The 22,531-nt window shown below is 35.2% G+C and overlaps 1 protein-coding gene across 7 annotated transcripts in view; it reads left to right on the top strand.

The window, feature by feature from the left end:
• The window catches only part of STXBP5L (syntaxin binding protein 5L), a 413,694-nt gene that overhangs the window by 322,217 nt on the left and 68,946 nt on the right, over nucleotides 1–22,531 (top strand). For 5 of the 7 annotated variants that reach the window (XM_074404291.1, XM_074404290.1, XM_074404292.1 and 2 more), the window contains one exon: nucleotides 7,911–7,961. The exons of the other annotated variants lie outside the window; for them this stretch is intronic. In XM_074404291.1, coding sequence (XP_074260392.1) covers nucleotides 7,911–7,961 — 51 coding nt within the window. The remainder of the gene's footprint in view (nucleotides 1–7,910; nucleotides 7,962–22,531) is intronic. 7 annotated transcript variants of the gene reach the window in all.

The raw sequence follows: 22,531 nt of genomic DNA, 5'->3' as shown, positions 1-22,531 counted from the left end.
TAATTCTTTATAATACCATGAATTTTTTTCTATAATCAGAAACCATTATTATAATCATGGAAGCTTTATGTTAAAAACTGCCTCAAAGAGATAATGTTATCTCTCGAAAATAGTGAATAGAAAGGAAGGTCCTATAGTCTAAATTTTATGCAGTCTTTGACATTTGCTTTCTTTTACCCATGCTATCTCATAGGGTTAAAAAAAAAAAAAAAAACACTCAAACACAAGTTGTACAGTCTCCTTAAATTAGGCATTCATTGCGAAATGATTCTAGTCAATTTTACACTACAAAGCATGAATTATTAACATTCTAGTCCCCAAATAAAGTCAGTAGCCAAGGAATTTAGAGATAATAGTTATCTACAATTTTTCAAACAGTATTTTGTTTTTTTCTTATACAATACAACACCCCTGGGATATGCCTTTTTTGATGAGAAAACTAAAGCTCAGAGTAAGTGAGTAGAGGTGGAATTCCAAGTTAGTTATATTTGTTTCTAAAGCCTGTGCCTTTTCCCTACTGTTCATTAATTAAATTAAATCAAATAGTAAAAATTAATATACGAATTACAAAAAAAACTCAGTTAAAATTATGTGACATTGAAACAGTGCGAAAGTGAAAAGTAGCTGAGCTGTGAAATGTTTTAACAGAGAAATTTAATAGAACTTCGGAAATATACATTGCATGAAACATCAGAAAAAATATAGTTTACCATTAAAGTTTCAGGAAAAGCTGATTTTTAAAATAATTTTTAGTTCTTACAATTCATAAATCAACAGCATTATCACCTTTTGAATATATTAAGCCTTTTTTGCTAAAAATAATAATCAACATTTGTATAGGACTTTAAAGCAAACAAGATATTTTTCATATGTATTATCTTTAATCCTTACAATATCTGTATAATATTAGTATTGTTCTTATTTCATATGAATGGAGAAATTATGGCTAAGAAAAAATTCTGAAGCTTTCCCAAGGTCACCCTGCTAGTAATGGCTTAGTCTGAACCCAAGTCTTCAGACTTCAAGGGCCTCTGGTTATTTGGCCCAAATTATTTGGCCTCCTATTATGTACACTGAAAAAAAATGAGTTGAAAAACTGTTATCCCTGTAAGTTTATAATTCAAAATAGACGTTAACCTAAACAGAAATGAAGTTTTATAATTATTGAACAAGTATATTATATTAATAGTCATTGATTCATTAACATTGTCCAAATAGAAATATATTACATTTTTAAGATGAAAGTAGAATCACGACATTAAACAATGTTATGCTGGAGCAAATTCTAATAAAAGAATATCTCTTTGGCCAGTTTTATCTTAACCTTATCTTGGTGAAAAAGGAGAAAATTGCAACAAAATTAGAGGTATGTAGGCTTTTCATGGCTCTACCTTGGCACAGTAACCCCAGAATGCTTGTTTTTGTTTTTGTTTTTCATTTTTAACTTTGTCTATATTCATACCAGGTGTTTTTGTCTTACCTTAGTTTCTGGTTTAGAGAAAGAGAGAGACAAATGAAATTTGTTGCTATATTCCAACCAGTCAGTTAATCAGTAAATAGATAAATTCATAAGTACATAAACTAAAAACATTTTAATGTAAGCAACTTGTATTTTAACTTAATGTTGTATTTATTTATTTTAAAGAATATATCTGGACCACACAGTACCATAGCTTTGAATTCAATTTTGGAGAAAAATTTGACCTTACCCTGTCACTTTCTACAATGATAACTTTAGCAGGTTTCTTACACTTAATTGTGTGCCAGTGAGAACGCAGATGCTCAATAATATATAGTAATGGTTATTATAAAAGCAGTGGTAAACATTCATGGCCTGAAAAGACTCACCTTGGTCCCTTTGACCATTCTATACTTCTAAATATTCATTGTAGCATAGCCATACAAAGTAAAAATTCTTCACTGGAAATCAAAAGTAAATACTGTCATTTCAAAATAAGAAACAACTAATCAGAAGCTTTGAATTAGAAACTTCTAACCTATCTCTTTGTGGTATCTCCCATTAAAGTAGTAGCCATATGCAGATTTTGATTCAGGGTTTAATCTGTTTCTAAAATTTTAATTCACATGTAGAACCAGTGATCTGACTGAGACTTATCTGAAGCCAATGCAAAAATCCTTGTGATGAACCAGGCTGCACTATCCATCGGCTTTGAATTGAATTAGGAGTTAGCAAAAATGCATGTTAATATTCAAATGATTGAAGAAAACGATACAATCAAGACACATGAAGCCCCTAGACAAAACCATATTGTAATGCCTGCAATTCCATTTTTATTTAGGGATAAGTATAAAACCTCATTCTCATGTAAGTCACCAGACTATTGATTACTCTGCAGTAAATACTATAATTGAATGTAAATTTGATAAGAATGAGTCTAGGAGCAGAGATGAATACTTTTGCAAAGGTTTATAATCTGCTGCTGTTGTGAGGCTAGGCCATCATCTGATCTTTAGGCCAGAATTTATAGATAACTATTATTATGTATTTTGCCATCAGTGAATCCTTATGATTACATTTTCATAATTTTTAGTCTCTCATGCTATACGACTTAACAATTTCTAGGTAATTCAGAATTTGATACATGTCATTAGGTAAGTGATTAACCCAATCTGTGAGGATGCTTTCCTATGTATTTTGTTTCTTTTTTTAGTTATATTTATTAAATTTATAATAAATATGACTATATATAATTTATGTAGAATAACATTCACATTTTTAGTGTATAATTCTACAAATTTTCTTTCTTTTGTTTTTGATGTTGTTTCTATTTTCCAAAAATATGCCACAGCATGTTAAAGTAACAAAAATTTCCTGACAATTTGCCCATAATCTAACAGGACTGTGGGCACAATAATTCAAATTATTAGCATTCTAACACTTGCTGTGTTAATATTCCCTTACTCCAACTGGATTACATATGGTACTTTTCACTGTGTTACTTTTGTGAGCCAAGACAGGGAGTTTTTCAGAGTGTGAAGGATTAAAGAGACCATTTGATGTGAGGATACACAATGTGACTTAAGGAGATTTCTACAGAAAATAAATAAGCCCATTATAAATCAAGTTTGTGGTGTCACTCTTGAAAAGACAGTGGAATCTTAGGATATTCTATAGTGCAGAGGAAGTAACAGTATTATATACAATTGGAGGCTTTATCAAGTATGCTATTTAATCCTAGGCACTAGATTTTCAGTAGAACATGTTACCCAGATAAATTATTTCTGGCACAGAATACTGTAGAATGACAATTTTTTCTTGCCAACTAAGTTTAATAATGAAAATAATAGCTAACATTGAATGCTTGCCATATACTATGCAACATTCTAGGGCTTTACACACATTTCTTTCATTAATCCTGACAAGAGTCTTATGAAGTATAGACTATTATTATCCTTATTTTACAGAGGAAGGGAAGCATCAATCTTTCTGAAATGAAGTAACTATTAGCCCAGGGCAGATGGTTGAGTCATGATTTGAATACAGCTCATTTGTTTTCTTAAAAACTAGGCTTCACTTCATCAAATGCCAGGAAACCTACCATGGAAGAAAGCAAGATTATGTCTATGTGGAGCTGTACAAAGGGGGAAAAAAATGCATCTAGCCTCTCCTAGTAGGGACACTACTATTCCTTGTAACTGCCACTGTCTATTCCTCATTAGAAAATGGAAGATTAAAAAATGTGATGAAAAATTTTAATTACTCAAAAAAACTAATCATAATCACATTAAAAAGCCCAGAAAAGTTATATACATATTATATGTATCTGTATGCACATCTATGTCTAATTCAACAACTAAGAACAATATGGCTTCTCTTGTATGGAAGTACCCTGAGTAAAAGTCCTGTGCGTTGGTTAATACTCATGAAGACTTAAAAGATTGCTTTTTGAAATGTCATCTGTCAACCTATTGATGTCAGTATAAGCTGCAATGCTTCTTAAAATACAAATTCCTGCTAACCTAAGGGTACCTGGAGGAGTCCACTAAGTCGCCAGGTACTTTAAGATCTGGCATGTGGGAGCAAGAATCAGCTAATTACTCTTTATTGGTCCAGAGGCAAGAACTGAGATAAATCAGTAAGTAGTAAAGAAAAGTACTTTAGCTTGAGTGGGAGGAAATTTTGTGGTAATTATAGCAACCCCAAATTAGAATTTTTTTATACTTTTGAAGATACTATCATGGAAATACTCAAATAGAAAGTCAAGAATGTTGTATGGGCCAGGCATGGTGGCTCACGCCTGTAATCCCAGCACATTGCGAGGCCGAGGCTAGTGGATTGCTTGAGGTCAGGAGTTCAAGACTAACCTGACCAACATGGTGAAACCCCATTCCTACTAAAAGTACAAAAAGTAACTGGGCATGGTGGCAGGCATCTGTAATCCACCTACTCGGCAGGCTGAGGCAGGAGAATCCCTTAAACCCAGAAGGAGAAGGTTGCAATGAGCCGAGATCGCACCACTGCACTCCAGCCTGGGCAACACAGCAAGATTCCCATCTCAGAAAAAAAAAAAAAAAATAGTTGTAGGACAAATACTCACGTTCAGTAGGATATTGGACTTGATGATCTCTAAAATTCCTTTGACCCAGGATTCTTCAGCTTTCTTCCCTGCATAGTGTGCTCAGCCAGTGAGTAGTAAAGTTCCTATTTCTTTATTCCCCTTTAACTAATAATACAAAATGATAGTGATGCATATGCATTAACTGAAATAACAGTAAAAATGAAGAAATTTGGAGAGCTATATTCCCATAAACATATTACATAGATTAATAAGTATTTGTTTTCTTTCTATGCATTTCCAAGACTACTTGCCTTTTACTCTCTCTTGCCTTATGCATCTCATAACCCAAATTTCTCAAATGTTACTCTGTAACTTATTCTCTAACATTTGCCTGAATGTATTTTCTCAGTCTGCTCGGCTTTCTGTAGAATATTCACTCCTGCTCTCTTATTATACTGTTCAACATTCAGTCAACAAACACTACATAACTACTTTTTGCCAATACTTTACTAGATACTGGAAATACAGTCCCTATCTTTGGAAAACTCAGGGTTTCAGGATGTTAGTGGATAACAGAGTAAAAATATCAAGTACAATGAAATGTGTTACGTGTAACAATACAGATGTGCACAGGCTCTATGGAACTTAAAAGATCCAAATGCAGCCTTAAGTTTGAAGCTACTTGCAGAAAGGAAGTGATTTTTTAGCTATCTTGAGGATGATGAGGAGTTTTACTAGTTGGACAGCTGAGAAGGAAGATCATTTTGTGCACAAATAACAGAGGCCTATTGTTAACACTGTTATTAAGGAAGCTCCCTAATTAATCTCACAATCTAGTCATTCCTTTTCTTTCTTTCAGTTATGCAATTGAGGACATTATGTGTGAGGTGAGGGTGGCCCCAGTTTTCAGGTAGGAAGTAGTCTACAAAATGCCAGAAAGGTAGATGGTAGGAAGTGGGGAAGGGAATCCCAAAAAGTGGAGCAGATTTGAGAGCCAGAGTAATCAGATACTATTAGGTTGGTGCAAAATTACTTGTGCTTTTTGCCATTACTTTTAATTATATTATGTTATTATAAATCAAGTTATCTAAAAAAGTCTGAATAAACTAAGAAAACTCCTATTTTTCTTCCTAATCCATTTGAAAACTTCCCCCTTATTATTTATTTGCTAATGAAATCTTTGCATTAGGCACTTTATTAAACATCTATTTTTATTTGCCATTAAAAGCAATGGCAAAAAACACAATTAATTTTGCACCAATCAATAGAAACCAGATGAATTTTCCAACAGAAAGATCAGTGGGGAATAGGAAGACATCTGTGATTGCATACACTGTTCAGCTATAAATCTGAACTTACTGATACTAGGCAGAGACTATTCTCTTTTTGTAAAATTCTTTGTAATCTATTTGGAGGTAAATAATACTATTATATATAGATATATTGAATACCTTATTTTAAAACAATACAGAAACAATGAAAAAGACAAATTAAGAAATAAATCCTTACATTATAACAAGTGAGTTCCTCTTAAAAAATTAAATGAAAGATTATTTTAAATAATAAATACCCTACCCACTCAGTCTATCTAAATTATGAATCAGTTGGCAAAACAGACCTTTTCTGAAGCATAATTATTGCATATATTTTTGAATTTGTCATATTTCAATAAATAGTATCTGTTTGTGCTCATTATAAACCCAAATTATTAAAATCTGATTTGACTTCCTCTTAATAGGATTATTTTTAATATCTTTTTATGGAGACAACTACCTGCTGATAATATTTTATGAGAGTGATAATATTTATGTTATCTCTCTTTCTTTCTTTTTTTTTGTAACGGAGATTCACTCTAGTTGCCCAGGCTGTAGTGCAATGGTGCAATCTGGGCTCACTGCAGCCTCCACCTCCCGGGTTCAAGCTATTCCCCTGCCTCAGCCTCCCAAGTAGCTGGGATTACAGGCATGTGACACCATGCCCGGCTAATTTTGTATTTTTAGTAGAGGCGGGGTTTCACTATGTTAGTCAGGCTGGTCTTGTACTCCCAACCTCAGGTGATCCACCCACCTTGGCCTCCCAAAGTGTTGTATTACAGGCATGAGCCACTGCACCCAGCCATATTTATGTTTTCTTTCTGTGACAAATTACAGTCAGCAAACTACAGCCTGTGAGCCAAATCCAGCTTGCCACCTATTTTGGTATGACTTGTGAATTAAGAATGGATTTTAAATTTTTAAATGATTTTTTTAAAAAAATCAGAAGACAAGTCATATTTCATGTGACACATGAAAAGTATATTTATGTTTATAAAACCTATTATAAAATATTATAAATATTTAAGCTGAAACATGACAGATCTTGTCAACAATGTTACTTGACAGATAAGAACATTAAGCTGCAGATTGATAAAAGGATTTTCCCAAAGTTTTATAACTAGGTAGTAACAATTCAGAAATCTGTGAAACATGTTTTCTGATTTTAAATTGAGTATTCTTTCTGCTCTTATTATCTTAATTCTTCATTTACAAATAATTTCAGGTTGTAAAGAAAATAACTCATAACAAAGTTAACTTATAAATTAATTGGTAGTAGATTTGGGTCTTATAGTAATTATTGACAGATAGATTTCCAATGTGATTTTTCCAAATGCATTTTTTTCTTTGATAACATGCTTTACAGTTAAATATTTTATAAAGTGCCTATGTAAAAATCTCATTAGCAAATAAATGATAAGGGGAAAGTTTTCAAATAAATTGTAGAGGTTTTCTTAGTTTATGCAGGCATTTTTTAGATAACTTGATTTATGTAATATAATTACGTTTATTTTCAAATATTTTATATTTTCAAGATTATCTTACCTACTTCATGCAACATTATAGTATTCAGTACTGATGTCATCATTTCATCTACCAGACATAGTAAAATTTGCTTGACTAAATCATATGTAATAGAATTTTCTTCTTCCTATTTAGAAGAAACAATGTTGACAGAGCTGATCAGTTTTTACACGTTTCATTTTTATGTTTTATATGACCTTATACATTTGTTGCAATATCTCTTTACCTATTAGATTTGTCTAAAATTAATTATTGGTTCTTTCCAAATTAAATAAGAAATTACTTGTCACACCACATATGAAAACAATTATATAAAGATACACTTATTTAATGTAAGACAATTGCTTTTCACATGTTTCTGTTTGCATTTTAAATATTTACTACTGAGTTGCAAAACACTAATATTGGAACAATATTTCTGCTTCCATACATGCTCACTAAATGTAATGTTCATCAGGGTTTTAATAATTATACTGTAAAACATACTATCCCCACATTCCTCTTTAATTTTATATTATTAACAACTGCCTTTTTCCTTTTTCTGTTGTTTCAGTTAAAGGATCAAGAAAGTTAAGTCTGCCAACAGATCTTAAGGCTGATCTTGGTACGGTAGGCAAAAGCCAACAATTGTAAGTTTTCTTACATTCATTTGGCTGAACATTTTTACCAACCAATCCATGAATAGCACAAGTTTCCTAGATGGCGGTGTTTGATAGCTTTCCAAAAAGGCTTAAAAATCACCATACAGTTCTGTTGGCAGTATTCAACATATTGTTTGTTTACAGTCATTTTATAAAATTATGATTTAGAAATCATTATACACAAAGGTATGTAATGTTTTGTATGTTTCCTTTTTATCATGGAAATGTTTTAAAACATTGAATAGTCACACACATAGACCCTTTGTGACCCCTTGTAATCATGTAAATAACCACGCTGTTCTGTAGTTATTTTCCCTATTTTGTATATTAGTATCATTTAGAATTAATGCTAATGCTATTTAAAGAAAAATAGTCTGACACATAAAGAGCTCTAGCCATTTTTCTATTTTAGGGAAGTTATAGAAAATTTTATTCATTTTTAGGTGTTGTGGTGGTCACAGACTTATTCATAAATCTAACTGAAATAAAATAAGGTTTATTAAATAGGCTTTTATAAATTTTTCATTTAGAACTATTGTCTACTTATTCCAGCATGGGTTTTTGTTCATTTGTTTGCTTGTTTTTAGGGAGTTTTCATTGAAATTGTATTGGATTATCTTTATTTTCATTTTCTTTACTCTTAACTAAAGCATAGCATTAAATCCTACCAAAGTCATAGGTAAAATAACAAAAATACACTAATTAGTTTTTGCATTATTATTCAGAGTTTACAAAACTGTTTCACATTATTTTCTTTTTAAGCAACTCTTTAAGGTTGTTGTCACTTTTTTCCCAAGATCAGAAACTGAGGTTATATTGTTAATAAATTTTAGAGTCAAGATGTGAACCTAAGCAACTAAACATAGTATCCAAAGTTTATGGAGTATATTCACACGTATCTCATTGTTTTTAAATAATTATTATAACACATGTAGTTCATGACACTTAAAGTTTAATTACATATAATCCTAAATGAATTCGATTAAATGAGATAATTATAGCATTTTAAAATGCAGAGCACTAGCATGTTAGCTATTATCATTAATTCAATGTGAATATTAAAGAAATTGTTATGAAGTTAGTATTTTACAAGTATAATTGATGTCAAAGGAAGAACCAACATTATAGTCTCATTTATTAACCTCCTACTGTGTGTCAGAAACTATGCCATATGATTTATACATATTGTCTGAGATAAGGTAGGTGATATTTTACTTTACAAATAAGTAAATTACAGCTATGAAAAATTCAAACTTGTCTAAGGTCACATAACTACTAGCAATACTAAAATTTAATTTAACTCAAGTAAATATAATTGACAAGCTTGTACAACTACCATCATTTTATGTAGCATATACTGTGACAAATATCAAATGAAAACTATTTAAAGAATAATACTTTTATTTAGATAAATATGCATTAATGACATTTATTCATATAATAAATCATAATTTCCTTTCTAAAATATTTAAAAGAAGAGTATTGCCAGCTTCCTTCTATATTTATTAGAAGTAGCAAAGAGAACTTATAGTTATCATTCTAATCTGGAAGTCAGTTAGGTATGTTGTTATTAATAAACATTATTAATATATCTCTAAATGTCAATTTCTCAAAGTCTTCAACTCTCTCCCTCCCAATTACTTCATTCTCACTATTCTCATGCATATTTTAAAAATATGAATTATGAAAATTTAAATATATATTAAAATAGTCAAGTGCTTAACACCTAAATGAAGGATCTTTTGCACTTAAAAAGAGTCACAATAAAATTTTATTAAATTACTATTTCTAAAAATGTTGTCAATGTTATTTTATTTTTAAAACTTATTTCCACAAATTTACTGAAAAATGTCATAAGGATTCTGAAAGAAGATAAATATCTGTATATGTGAATTCTTCCTATATAAAGCCTTGGGGTAAAATATACCCCTGGGTTGTTTATAATATGCTTTAGGAAGATTATTTTTTAATAGCCTACAATCTATTAGTGAAGGAGGAAGAAATATAGGAAGGTGTTTCAGTAGGCCAATTAGCTGAATTAGCTAACAACAATGAAAACAAAAGGAGGAAAAAGGGATTTACTGTGGGAGACTTTGCAGCTGATGAGATTGGGAGCAATGAGGGAACAGGGCTGGTAAGGCATAGGAAATAGGAAGAGTCAAGGAGAGCTACAGAGTGCTGAGAATAGCTCCAGTGGAGAATACCTACTTTGAAAGGGAAGGAAAGTGAGTTTGAGTTGTTAGGTTGATATACATGTTAAACATTCAGTGAGCATTTAGAAATGTAGGGCAGGACTGCCAGAGTATCTCAAGCCCAAAGTAATAGGTAAGATTTGTCTATATAAAAGGATTAGTGACTACGTATATGAGCAATTCACTGATAACAAAGGAAAAATGACATGTTGGACAGCTTTGAATATTAATGTAACTTCATTACAACAATCATTAACTAGAGTAACAGTATAACACTAAGAGTAAAATAATACTAATAATAGTAAAAATCTCATATATTACATACTTAAGCATTTCGAACCTTTAAGTAGTAGCATTTTATGAAGTCATTGCCAGATTCATGGGAAACTGCTTTCCAACTAAGGTTGCTTACATTTATTGAAAAACTATCTTGTTTTCTTATTTTAAACAAAGATATGATTAACTCTTGAATAATGTGGGATATTAGGGGCACTGACCCACACAGTTAAAAATCTACATATAATTATCTTTTCTGAGACAAGGTCTTGCTGTGTCACCCAGGTTGGAGTGCAGTGATTTAATCATAACACACTGCAGCCTCAAACTCTTAGGCTCAAGGGATCCTTCTGTCTCACCCTCCTAAGTAGCTGGGACTACAGGTGTGCACCACCAGACCTATCTAAATTTTTATAATTTTTTATAGAGATAGTTCTTACTATATTGCCCAGGCTGGTCTTGAACTCCTGGTTGGCCTCCAGCAATCTTCCCATCTCAACCTCCCAAAACTCTGAGATTACAATCTTGAGCCACCACACCCAGCACATGTATAACTTTTGACTTCCAAAAAACTTAACTACTAATAGCCTATTGTTGGCCATAAGTCTTTTTTTAAATTGCATTTTATGTTTTGGGGTACATGTGAAGAACATGCAAGATTGTTGCATAGGTACACACATGGCAGTGTGATTTGCTGCCTTTCTCCCCTTCACCTATATCTGACATTTCTCCCCATGCTATCTCTCCCCACGTCCCCACCCCCGTCCCTCCCCTATTTCCCCACAACAGACCCCAGTGTGTAGTGCTCCCCTCCCTGTGTCCATGTGTTCTCATTGTTCAACACCCACCTATGAGTGAGAACATGCGGTATTTGATTTTCTGCTCTTGTGTCAGTTTGCTGAGAATGATGGTTTCCAGGTTCATCCATGTCCCTACAAAGGACACAAACTCATTGTTTTTGATGGCTGCATAATATTCCATGGTGTATATGTACCACATTTTCCCTGTCCAGTCTATCACCGATGGGCATTTGGGTTGGTTCCCGGTCTTTGCTATTGTAAACAGTGCTGCTATGAACATTCGTGTGCATGTATCCTTATAGTAGAATGATTTATAATCCTTTGGATATATACCCAGTAATGGGATTGCTGGGTCAAATGGAATTTCTATTTCTAGGTCCTTAAGGAATCACCAGACTGTCTTCCACAATGGTTGGACTAATTTATACTCCCACCAACAGTGTTAAACAGTTCCTATTTCTCCACATCCTCTCCAGCATCTGTTGTCTCCAGATTTTTTAATGATCGCCATTTGAACTGGCGTGAGATGGTATCTCGGTGTAGTTTTGATTTGCATTTCTCTAATGACCAGTGATGATGAGCATTTTTTCATATGTTTGTTGGCCTCATGTATGTCTTCTTTTATAAAGTGTCTGTTCATATCCTTCACCCACTTTTGAATGGGCTTGTTTTTTCCTTGTAAATCTGTTTTAGTTCTTTGTAAATTCTGGATATCAGCCACTTGTCAGATGGGTAGACTGCAAAAATTTTTTCCCATTCTGTTGGTTGCCGATTCACTCTAATGACTGTTTCTTTTGCTGTGCAGAAGCTGTGGAGTTTAATTAGGTCCCATTTGTCTATTTTGGCTTTTGTTGCCAACGCTTTTGGTGTTTTGGTCATGAAGTCCTTGCCTACGCCTATGTCCTGAATGGTTTTACCTAGATTTTCTTCTAGGGTTTTTATGATGTTAGGTCTCATGTTTAAGTCTTTAATCCATCTGGAGTTAATTTTAGTGTAAGGTGTCAGGAAGGGGTCCTGTTTCTGCTTTTTGCACATGGCTAGCCAGTTTTCCCAACACCATTTATAAAACAGGGAATCCTTTCCCCGTTGCTTGTTTTTGTCAGGTTTGTCAAAAATTGGTTGGTTGTAGATATGTTATGTTTCCTACAATGGCCATAAGTCTTACTGATAACATTAACAGTCAATTAACACATTTTGTATGTTATACATATTATATACGGTATTTTTACAATAGAATGAGAAAATACAGAGAAAGGAAAATGTTATTAAGAAAACCATAATGAAGAGAAAATGTATTTACTATTAATTAAGTGGAGGTAAATCATCAAAAAGATCTTCATCCTCATCTTCACATTGAGTATTCTGAAGAGGAGGAGAAAAGGGAAAGGTTGACGGTGCTGTCTCAGGGATGACAGAGGTGGAAAAGGTAGAGGAGATGGAAGGGGAGGCAGGAGAGACAGATACAATACGTATAACTTTTATTGACAAGAAATATTTAAAATACTGAAGGAGTTTTGTCTTCTTTTTAAGATGGCAGATTGGAGACTGTTAGTATGCCTCTCCCACTTATGTGTAGAGATTCATGCTGTGAACTTTTTCCAAGAAGTAAGGCAGGAACTTAACAGGGGAACTAAAAACACCTACAGACCCTTTGAAGGAAGCAGTGGGCTGCAGCCTACATTGTGAGCCAGACAGAAAACTGTTAAGTCCTCATAGTTTTAGGTGGGGATAAACTGCCTCCAAGATACATACTCCCACTGAGGAACCTAGCAATCAGGGCCAGGAAGGAAGGCCTTAACCCTACACGGTGCTGCAACTGATTTAGTGAGCACTGGCAAATACATGACAAGGAGCAGCATCAGATCATGCTTTGAGAATTCCCAGTTACCAGCAGGGACAAAGAGAAGCCATCCATGATCCTTTTTCACAGGGTACCTCATGGAAGTTGGCCAGCTAATTCAGTGGTGGTTGCAGGCTGAGAGAAGCTCCCATCATTGGTGATATAATCTCAAGTGGGGATGAACTCCCTTGGCAAGAACCAAGAGGCCAGTGGGAATTGTGCTATAGACATGGGTGCAGGAGCTGGGCACCACTGCTTCATGGGCAGACTGGGAGGGGCATGGCCTAAAAGCCATGGTTTCTATCTCAATAGGGAAGACTTGAATTCTGAGTTCAGACTACCCAGAACTTAGCTAACTGCTGCTAGTGGAACACTGTAGGTGTGAAACCTGCCTTGCCAAGTATGTGAGAGCTGAGTAGGGCTTACTGCTGCCTGCTACTCCCCACTCCCCTAGCAGACTCTTCTGGGCAGCAGAGGCAGCTGCACTTCTCCCTGGAACATTAACCCAACAACCAGAGAACTACTTTCTGATTCCTCCTGGGATGGCTTCTTGCCTCACATGTGGGGAACCAGAGCACAGACTTAACCTGACCCAGCCAACACCTGGCTTTGCTCTTCCACCCATCCTGATGGCTTAACACAAAGGACAGAAACTTTTGGGAGGTCTATGGCACCACTCATTGCCTGAGACAGTAGGGTACCTTTCCTGGGTAACACCTGAGACATCAGAGTACCCACTCTGGGTAACTAACATGAGACAAGCACAAATCCACCACTATCATCACAGCTGGTGCTCTTTTGCAAATGCCACCCCCTGGCTAGAGACCACCTGACAAAGTCCATAACAGCATCTGCAGGCAGAATAACACAGCACCCAGGAAAAAGAAAACTTGTGCATGACCTCAGCCATTAACATTGCCTGCATCACCCTGGCTAACCAAGAGATCCTGAGTATGTTCACATGACCAGTTCACTACTACTACATCTGGCGTTTGAGAAAAACAACCCAGTAAACCTATTTATATCGAAGGAATCTCACAGAATTGGCATCATTCGCCTGCCACCACATCAGAACTGGTGCTAATACCTGCTGCTGGGAGACCTGAGGACATGTCATGTCCCTAGATTCCTTGCAGGCATTTCCCACTACCATCCTGGAGTGTGGCAGTGTCACTGAGCAGCTAGACCCAGAGAAGCAGTATTCACAGTAGTCTGGCCTTGAGTGACTCCTACTGCTAGGGGAAGAGGGAGTACACAACATTAAGGGAGCATCTTGTGGGACAAAATAATCCAGATGGCAGGTCTTGAGTACCAAACTTTCCACATGGTGGGAAATTTCTTTCAGCAGAGGCACTGGTGCAGTGCTGGGCTCAGCGAGAAAAGTCTATAGCTCTACCCCAACAGGCAGCCCAGATGCCCATGAAAGATCTTGAAGATGGGGACTTCTCCCCTTTGCCTACTACTGCAGACACAGCTGAGGCTTCCCCCATGGGAGCTTAGCATGAGTGTATCTGTAGACAGCCTATCTGGAATATTTCAGGGTGACTGCCTTTCCACAGAAGGAGCAACCTTCAAGTTCAGGCTTATATGAGAGTTAGAATCATAGTTCCTTTCTACTTGGATTATCAAAATTCCTGCAGATGAAAAGAGGTGCCTATCTGATCTGAATAGCTGAAACACTGGGGTTCTGGTCTGGGAGTCAGGTAGCTTTCCTGCTGACCTGGCAGAGGAGCTGAGCTGGTTCCCTCCTTTCCTGCTGAAAAGACCACAATTTCACTAAGAGTTCTCCCAGCTACCTTTATCAAGGCTGTGATCTTTCCCCACCATGGGGTATTGCATTTACCCACATGTTTAACTACATCTGTTTTTTACCCCCAGACAAATCTCCTACTGGCCTGAAGCCTGAACTTTTTAGCTCAGTAAATAAAATATTAGGAAAAAAATAACTAAATTAAAAAGTGTACACAAATGGAGAAAAAAATAAGCTTCCAGAAACATCTACCATTGTAGCCCTGCCAGAGACAGTGAACCTGCTCACACACCAAGCACATTGCTACCATAGACAGCATCTGAGAAAGCCTTCATACAAAGACTTTCTGTAACCAAGGAGTTCATACAGAGTCTTCACCTCTGAAAGTGCCAAGAGCCAAATTAGGTTACAAAAACTATAATCATTAAAGTTGCAACCTCAAGGAGACAAAAAAAGAAATTTTTAAAAATCGCAGTTGAATTAAAAATAATTCCAAAAATAATTAGAAGAAATAGTTTACCCAAATGAGAAGGAGCCAGAACAATAATTTTGGCAATATGAAAAGACAAGATACTATAGCACACCCAAAAGGTTATACTAGGTGTTCAACAATGGTAAACCAAGATGAAATATTTAAAACACTAGGTGAAGAATTCAAAGGATTATTAAGTTACTTCAGGAGATACAAGAGAAAGGAGAAAAATAACAAAAAATTTTTTAAAAAACAATTCAGGATATGAATAAAAACTTTTCTATAGAGATAGATATTTTCAAAAACAATCAGAACTTCTGGAAACAAAAGACACATTTAAGGAATTATGAAATGCAGTGGAAACTTTTAGCAATAGACTAGGCTAAGTAGAAGACAGAATTTCAGAGCTTCAAGACAAAGCTTTGAATTAATTCAATCAGACAAAAATAAAACAAAAATAAGTTTAAAAAAATGAACAAAGCCTCCAAGAAATATGAGATTATGTAAAATGGCCAAACCTAAAAATCACTGGTGTTTTTGAAGGAGAAGAAAACCCAAAAAGTCTGGAAAACCTATCTGAGGGAATAATTACAGAAAACCTCACTGGCCTTGCTGGAGATTTAAACATACAAGTACAGGAAGTTTAAACAACTCCTGGGAGATTCATTGCAAAAAGGACATTTCCGAGGCATTTGTCAACAAGCTATTTAAAGTCAAAGTGAAGTAAAGAATGATAGAAAAGAGGGAATAAAAGCACCAGGTAACCTATACAGGAAAACCATAAGGGATTTGGGTTTTGTCTTTCGCTTCCTTAAACAGAATAACTATCAGCCAAGAATTTTGTAATCCAGCAAAACTGAGTTGTATAAATGAAGAAGAAATAAAGTCTTTTTCAGGCAAGCAAATGCTGTGGGAATTTACCACTACCATATCAGCCCTATTTTTTAAAAAATGCTAAAAGGGGTCTAAATCTTGAAACTAAAGGTCAATATGCACCAGAATAGAAGCTCTTGAAAGGCTTAAACTTGCAAGGCCTATAAAATAATAACACATGAAAAAAAATAAAGCGTCTAGGTAGCAATCAGCCTGATAATTGGAACAGTACCTCACATCTCAATAGTAATGTTAAATGTAAATGGTATAAATGTGCCATTTAAAAGATACAGAATGCAATTAAGGCAGAAATCAAGAAGTTCTTTGAAACAAATGAAAACAAAGATACAATATGCAGGAATCTCTGGGACACAGCTAAGTCAGTGTTAAGAGGGAAATTTATAGCACTAAACACCCACATCAAAAAGTTGGAAAGATCTCAAGTTAACAACCTAATATCAACTAAAAGAACTAGAGGACCAAGAGCAAACCAACCCCAAAGCTAGCAGAAGACAAGAAATAATCGAAATCAGAGCTGAACTGAAGGAGATTGAGACACAAAAAAGCATTTGAAAGATCAATGAAATTAGGAGTTGGATTTTTGAAAAAATTATTAAGATAGGGTGCTAATAAAGACTAATTAGGACTAATAAACAATAAAAGAGAGAAGATCCAAATAAACACAATTACAAACAACAAAGGGGAGGTTATCACTGACCCCAAAGAAATGTAAGCAACTATCAGAGACTACTATGAATGTCACTATGCACAAAAACAAGAAAACCTAGAAGAGATGGATAAATTCCTGGACACATACACCCTCCCAAGATTGAACCCGGAGGAAACTGATTCACTCAACAGACCAATAACGAGCTCCAAAATTGAGCTTATTAATAATAGCCTACTGATACAGTTTGGCATGTTCCCACCCAAATCTCATCTTGAACTGTATCTCCCATAATTCCCATTGTTGTGGGAGGGACCTGGTGGGAGATAATTGAATCATGACAGCAGTTTTCCCCATACTGCTCTCATGGGGAGCAGTCTTATGAGATCTGATGGTTTTTTAAGGAGAAACTCCTTTCACTTGGTTCTCATTCTCTCTTTGCCTGTTGCCATCCATATAAGACATGACTTGCTCCTCCTTGCCTTCCACCATGATTGTGAGGCTTCCCCAGCCACGTGGAACTTTGAGTCCAATTAAACCTCTTTATTTTGTAAATTGCCTAGTCTTGGGTATGACTTTATCAGCAGTGTGAAAACAGACTAACACACCTACCAACCAAGAAAAGCCCAGGACCAGAAAGATTCACAGCTGAATTCTACCAGATATGCAAAGAAGAAATTTATCATTCCAGCTGAAACTATCCCAAAAAAATTGAAAAGGAGGGACTCCTCTCCAATTCATTCTATGAGGTCAGCATCATCCTGATATCAAAACCTGGCAGGAACACCACAAAAAAGAAAACATCAGGACAATAGCCTTGATGATCATTGATGCAAAAATCCTCAACAAAATACTTACAAATCAAATTCAGCAACACATCAAAAAGCTATTTCATCACAATCAATTAGGCTGTATCCCTGGGATGCAAGATTGGTTCAACATATGCAAATCAATACATGTGATTCATCATAAACAGAACTAAGGACAGAAACCACATGATCATCTCAGTTCAACATCCTTTCATGTTAAAAGCTCTCAACATGCTAGGTAATGAAGGAATATACCCCAAAACAATAAGAGCCATTTATGACAAACCCACAGCCAACATCATGCTGAATGGGGAAAAGCTGGAAGCATTCCCCTTGAAAACTGGTGCAAGTATGCTCACTTACCACTCCTATTTAACAGAGTATTGAAAACCCTAGCAAAATGCAATCAGGCAAGAGAAAGAAATAAAGGGCATCCAAACAGGAAGAGAGAAGGTCAAACGATTCCTGTTTGCAGATGACATGATTTTATATCTAAAAAAAACAATAGTTATGGATAAAAAGCTCCCGCGGCTGGTAAACATCTTCAGCAAAGTTTTAGGATACAAAAATCAGTGTACAAAAATTAATCTAGCATTCCTACACATCAACAGTAGCCAAGCCAAGAGCCAAATCAAAAACACAATCCCATACACAATTACCACAAAAAGAATAAAATACCTAGTAATACAGCTAAATAGCAAGGTGAACAATGTCTACAATAACGAAATTACAAAACACTACTTAAAGAAATCAGAGATGACAAAAACAAATGGAGAAACATTCCATGTTCATGGATAGGAAGAATCAATATCATTAAAATGACCATATTGCCCGAAGCAATTTAGACACTCATTGCTGTCAAACTGCCAATGACATGCTTCACAGAACTAGAAAAAAGAAAATATTTAAAGTTGATGTGGAACCAAAAAGAGCCCAAATAACCAAGGGAATCCTGATCAAAAAGAACAAAACTGGAAGCATCATGTTACCCAACTTCAAACAATGCTACAGGGCTAAAGTAACCAAAATAGCATGGGACTGGTACAAAAACAGACACAAAGATCAACTGATCAGAATAGAGAGCCCAGAAATAAGGCCACACATTTACAGCCATCTGATCTTTGGACTCCCTATTCAGTAAGTGGTGCTGGCCTAACTGGCCAGTTAAATGCAGATGATTGAAACTGGATCCCTTCTTTATACCACATACAAAAATCAACTCAACTTGGAGTAAAGACTTGAATATAAAACCTGAAACTATGAAACCCCTGGAAGACAAACTGGGCAATATCCTTTTGGACATAGAAACTGGCAAAGATTTCATGATGAAGACACCAAAAGCAATCACAACAAAGGCAAAAAGTGACAAATGAGATCTAATTAAACTTAAGAGCTTCTGCACAGCAAAAGAAACTATTAACAGTGTAAACAGACAGCCTACAGAATGGGAGAACATATTTTCAAACTGCATCTGACAAAGGACTAATATATAGCATCTAAGAGGCACTTAACCAAATTACAAAAGCAAACAAATAATGCCATTAAAAAGTGGGCAAAGGATATGAGCAGACACTTTTCAAAAGAAGACATATATATGTGGCCAATGAGCACAGGAAAAAAAGCTCAATATCGCTGATTACTAGAGAAATGCAAATCAAAACAACAAGGAGAGGCTGGCTGGTCACAGTGGCTCATGCCTATAGTCTCAGCATTTGGGAGGCTAAGGTGGGCAGATCACTTGAGCCCAAGAGTTTGAGACCAGTCTAGGAAACATGGCAAAACCTCATCTCTACAAAAACTACAAAATTTAGCTTGGATCAGTGGTGCATGCTTGTAGTCCTAGCTATTTGGGAGACTGAGGTGGAAGGATCACTTGAACCCGGTCGGCAGATATTACAATAAACCAAGATGGTACCATTGCACCCCAGCCTGGGCAACAACAAGATCCTGTCTCCAAAAAAAAAAAGAGAGAAAGAGAGAAAGAAAATCAACAAACCAAACACACAAACAAACAAAAAACCCACAAGGAGATATTATCTCATACCAGTCAGAATGGCTTTTAATAAAAAGTTAAAAAATAACAGATGCTGGCAAGGTTGCAGAGAAAAGGGAATGATTATACCCTGTTGGTGGGAGTGTAAATTAGTTCAACAATTGTGGAAAGCAGTGTGGCAACTCCTTAAAGATCTGAAAATACATCTACCATCTAACCCAGCAATCCCATTACTAGGTATATATCCAAAGGAATAGAAATCATTCTGCCATAAAAACACATGCATGTGTGTGTTCATTGCAGCACTTATTCACAATAACAAAGACATGGAATCAACCTAAATGCCCATCAATGGCAGATTGAATAAAGAAAATGTGCTGCATATACACCATGGAATACTACACAGCCATAAATAATAATGAGATCATGTCCTTTTCAGAAACATGGATGGAGGTGGAGGCCATTATCCTTAGCAAACTAATGCAGGAACAGAAAACCAAATACTGCATGTTCTCATTTACAAGTGGTAGCTAAATGAACACAAAGAGAGGAAAATAAGACACTGGGATCTACTTGAGGGTGGAGGTTAGGAGGAGGGAGAGAATCAGAAGAAATAGCTATTCAGTACCAGTCTTAGTACCTGGGTGATGCAGTAATGAAGTACTCTGTACAATAAACCCCCATGACATGAGTTTGCCATGTAACAAACCAGCACATATACACCTGAACCTAAAATAAAAGTTAAACCAGAAAAATTACAAATCACAAGCCAAATATCAGCTGTCTTCAAGAGACTCAGCTAATGCAAGGATTCTTACAAACTTAAGGTAAAGGGGTAGAAAATGATATTCCATGCCAACCTAAAGGAAAAGCAGCAAGAGTAGTTATTCTCATGTCAGATAGAACAGACTTTAAAACAACAACAGTGAAGAAATTTAAAAAAGGTCATTATATAAATATAAAAGAATCAATCCCCAGGAAGAAGATATTACAATCCTAAATATACATGATCCTTACTCTGGAGCTTCGAGATTCATAAAAAATTACTAGACCTCAGAAAAGAGATAGACATTATCATAATAATAGTAGGGGACTCAACACTCCTCTGATAGCACTAGACAGATAATCAAGGCAGAAAGTAAACAAGAAAACACTGTATTTAAACTGCACTCTAGAGCAAAAACACCTAACAGAATTTACAGGACATTTTACCCAAGAACTTCAGAGTATGCATTATTCTCCTTAGCACATGGAACATTCTCCAAGACAGACCATATGATTGGCCACAAAACAAGTCTCAATAAATTTTTAAAAATCAAAATCATTATCAAGTAACTTCTTAGACCACAGTGGAATAAAACTAATAATTAACACCAAAAGGAACATTCCAAATTATACAAATACTTGAAAATTAATCTTCTCCTGAATGATTTGGGGGTAAACAATGAAATCAAGATGAAAATATAAAATTCTTTGAATTGATTGACAATAGTTACATAAGTTATGAAAACAACTGGGATATAGCAAAAGCAGTGCTAAAACAAAAGTTTATAGCACTAAATGCCTACATCAGAAAGTCTGAAAGAAAACAAATTGGCAACCTAAGATCACACATCAAGGAACCAGAGAAACAAGAACAAACCAAACCCAAAGCTAACAGAAGGAAAGAAATAACAAAGATCAGAGCAGAACTAAATGAAATCGGAACGACAACAAAAAAGTAATACAATAGGTTAACAAAACAGAAAGTTGATTCTTTGAAAAAATAAAATTGAAAGACTATTAGCTAGATTAACTAAGAAAAGAAGAATCAAACAAGCTCAGTTAGAAATAAAAATGGATGGCCAGGTGCAGTGGTTCACACCTGTAATTCCAGAACTTTGGGAGGCCAAGGCAGATGGATCACTTGAGGTCAGGAGTTTGAGACCAGCCAAGCCAACATGGTGAAACCTTGTCTCTACTAAAAATACAAAAATTAGCTGGGTGTGGTGGTGCCACCTGTAATCCCAGCTACTCGGGAGACTGAGGCAGAAGAATCACTTGAACCTGTGAGGCAGAGGTTGCAGTGAGCCAAGATTGCACCACTGCACCCTAGTCTGGGTAACAGAGTGAGATTCTATCCCAAAAAATAAAAAGAAATGAAAATAGAGACATTACAGCTGATACCACAGAAATAAAAAAGATTCTTTAAGTCTACTGTGAACAACTCTATGTACATAAACTGGAAAATCTATAGGAAATTGATAAATTCCTGGAAACATACCACCTCCCCAGCTTGAATCAGCATGAAACAGAAATTCTGAACAGACCAACAAGCAGTGAGATTGAATAAGTAATTTAACAAAGTTGTCCTCCTAAGAAAAACCAAGGGCCACACAAATTCACAGCCAAATTCTACCAGCCATTCAAAGAATTGGCACCAATTTTACTGAAACTATTCTAAAAGACTGAGAAAGAAGGAATGCTTCCTAATTCACTCTGTGGAGCCACTATCACCTTGATACCAAAGCCAGGAAAGGACATACAAAACAAAACACAACAACAACAGCAACAAACACAAAATGACAGATCAATATTTCTGATTAACATAGATGCAGAAATCTTCAACAAGATACTAGCAAAATGAACCCAACAGCATATTAAAAAGATAATTTACTATGATTAAGTGGGTTTTATCCAAGGGATGCAGGGATAGTTCAACATATGCAAGTCAATAAATGTGATTCATCACATAAACAGAATTAAAAACAACGTGATTATCTTAATAGATGCAAAAAGCATTTGATAAAATACAGCATCCTTTAAAAAACCCTCAACAAATTAGATATAGAAGAAACATATCTCAAAATAATAAAAGCTGT

Source organism: Saimiri boliviensis, chromosome 8 (genome assembly GCF_048565385.1).
Source record: "Saimiri boliviensis isolate mSaiBol1 chromosome 8, mSaiBol1.pri, whole genome shotgun sequence".
In the NCBI taxonomy this organism is placed as follows: domain Eukaryota; kingdom Metazoa; phylum Chordata; class Mammalia; order Primates; family Cebidae; genus Saimiri; species Saimiri boliviensis.
The sequence above is the reverse complement of the archived record's forward strand: the minus strand, read 5'-3'. Positions and strand labels throughout refer to the sequence as shown.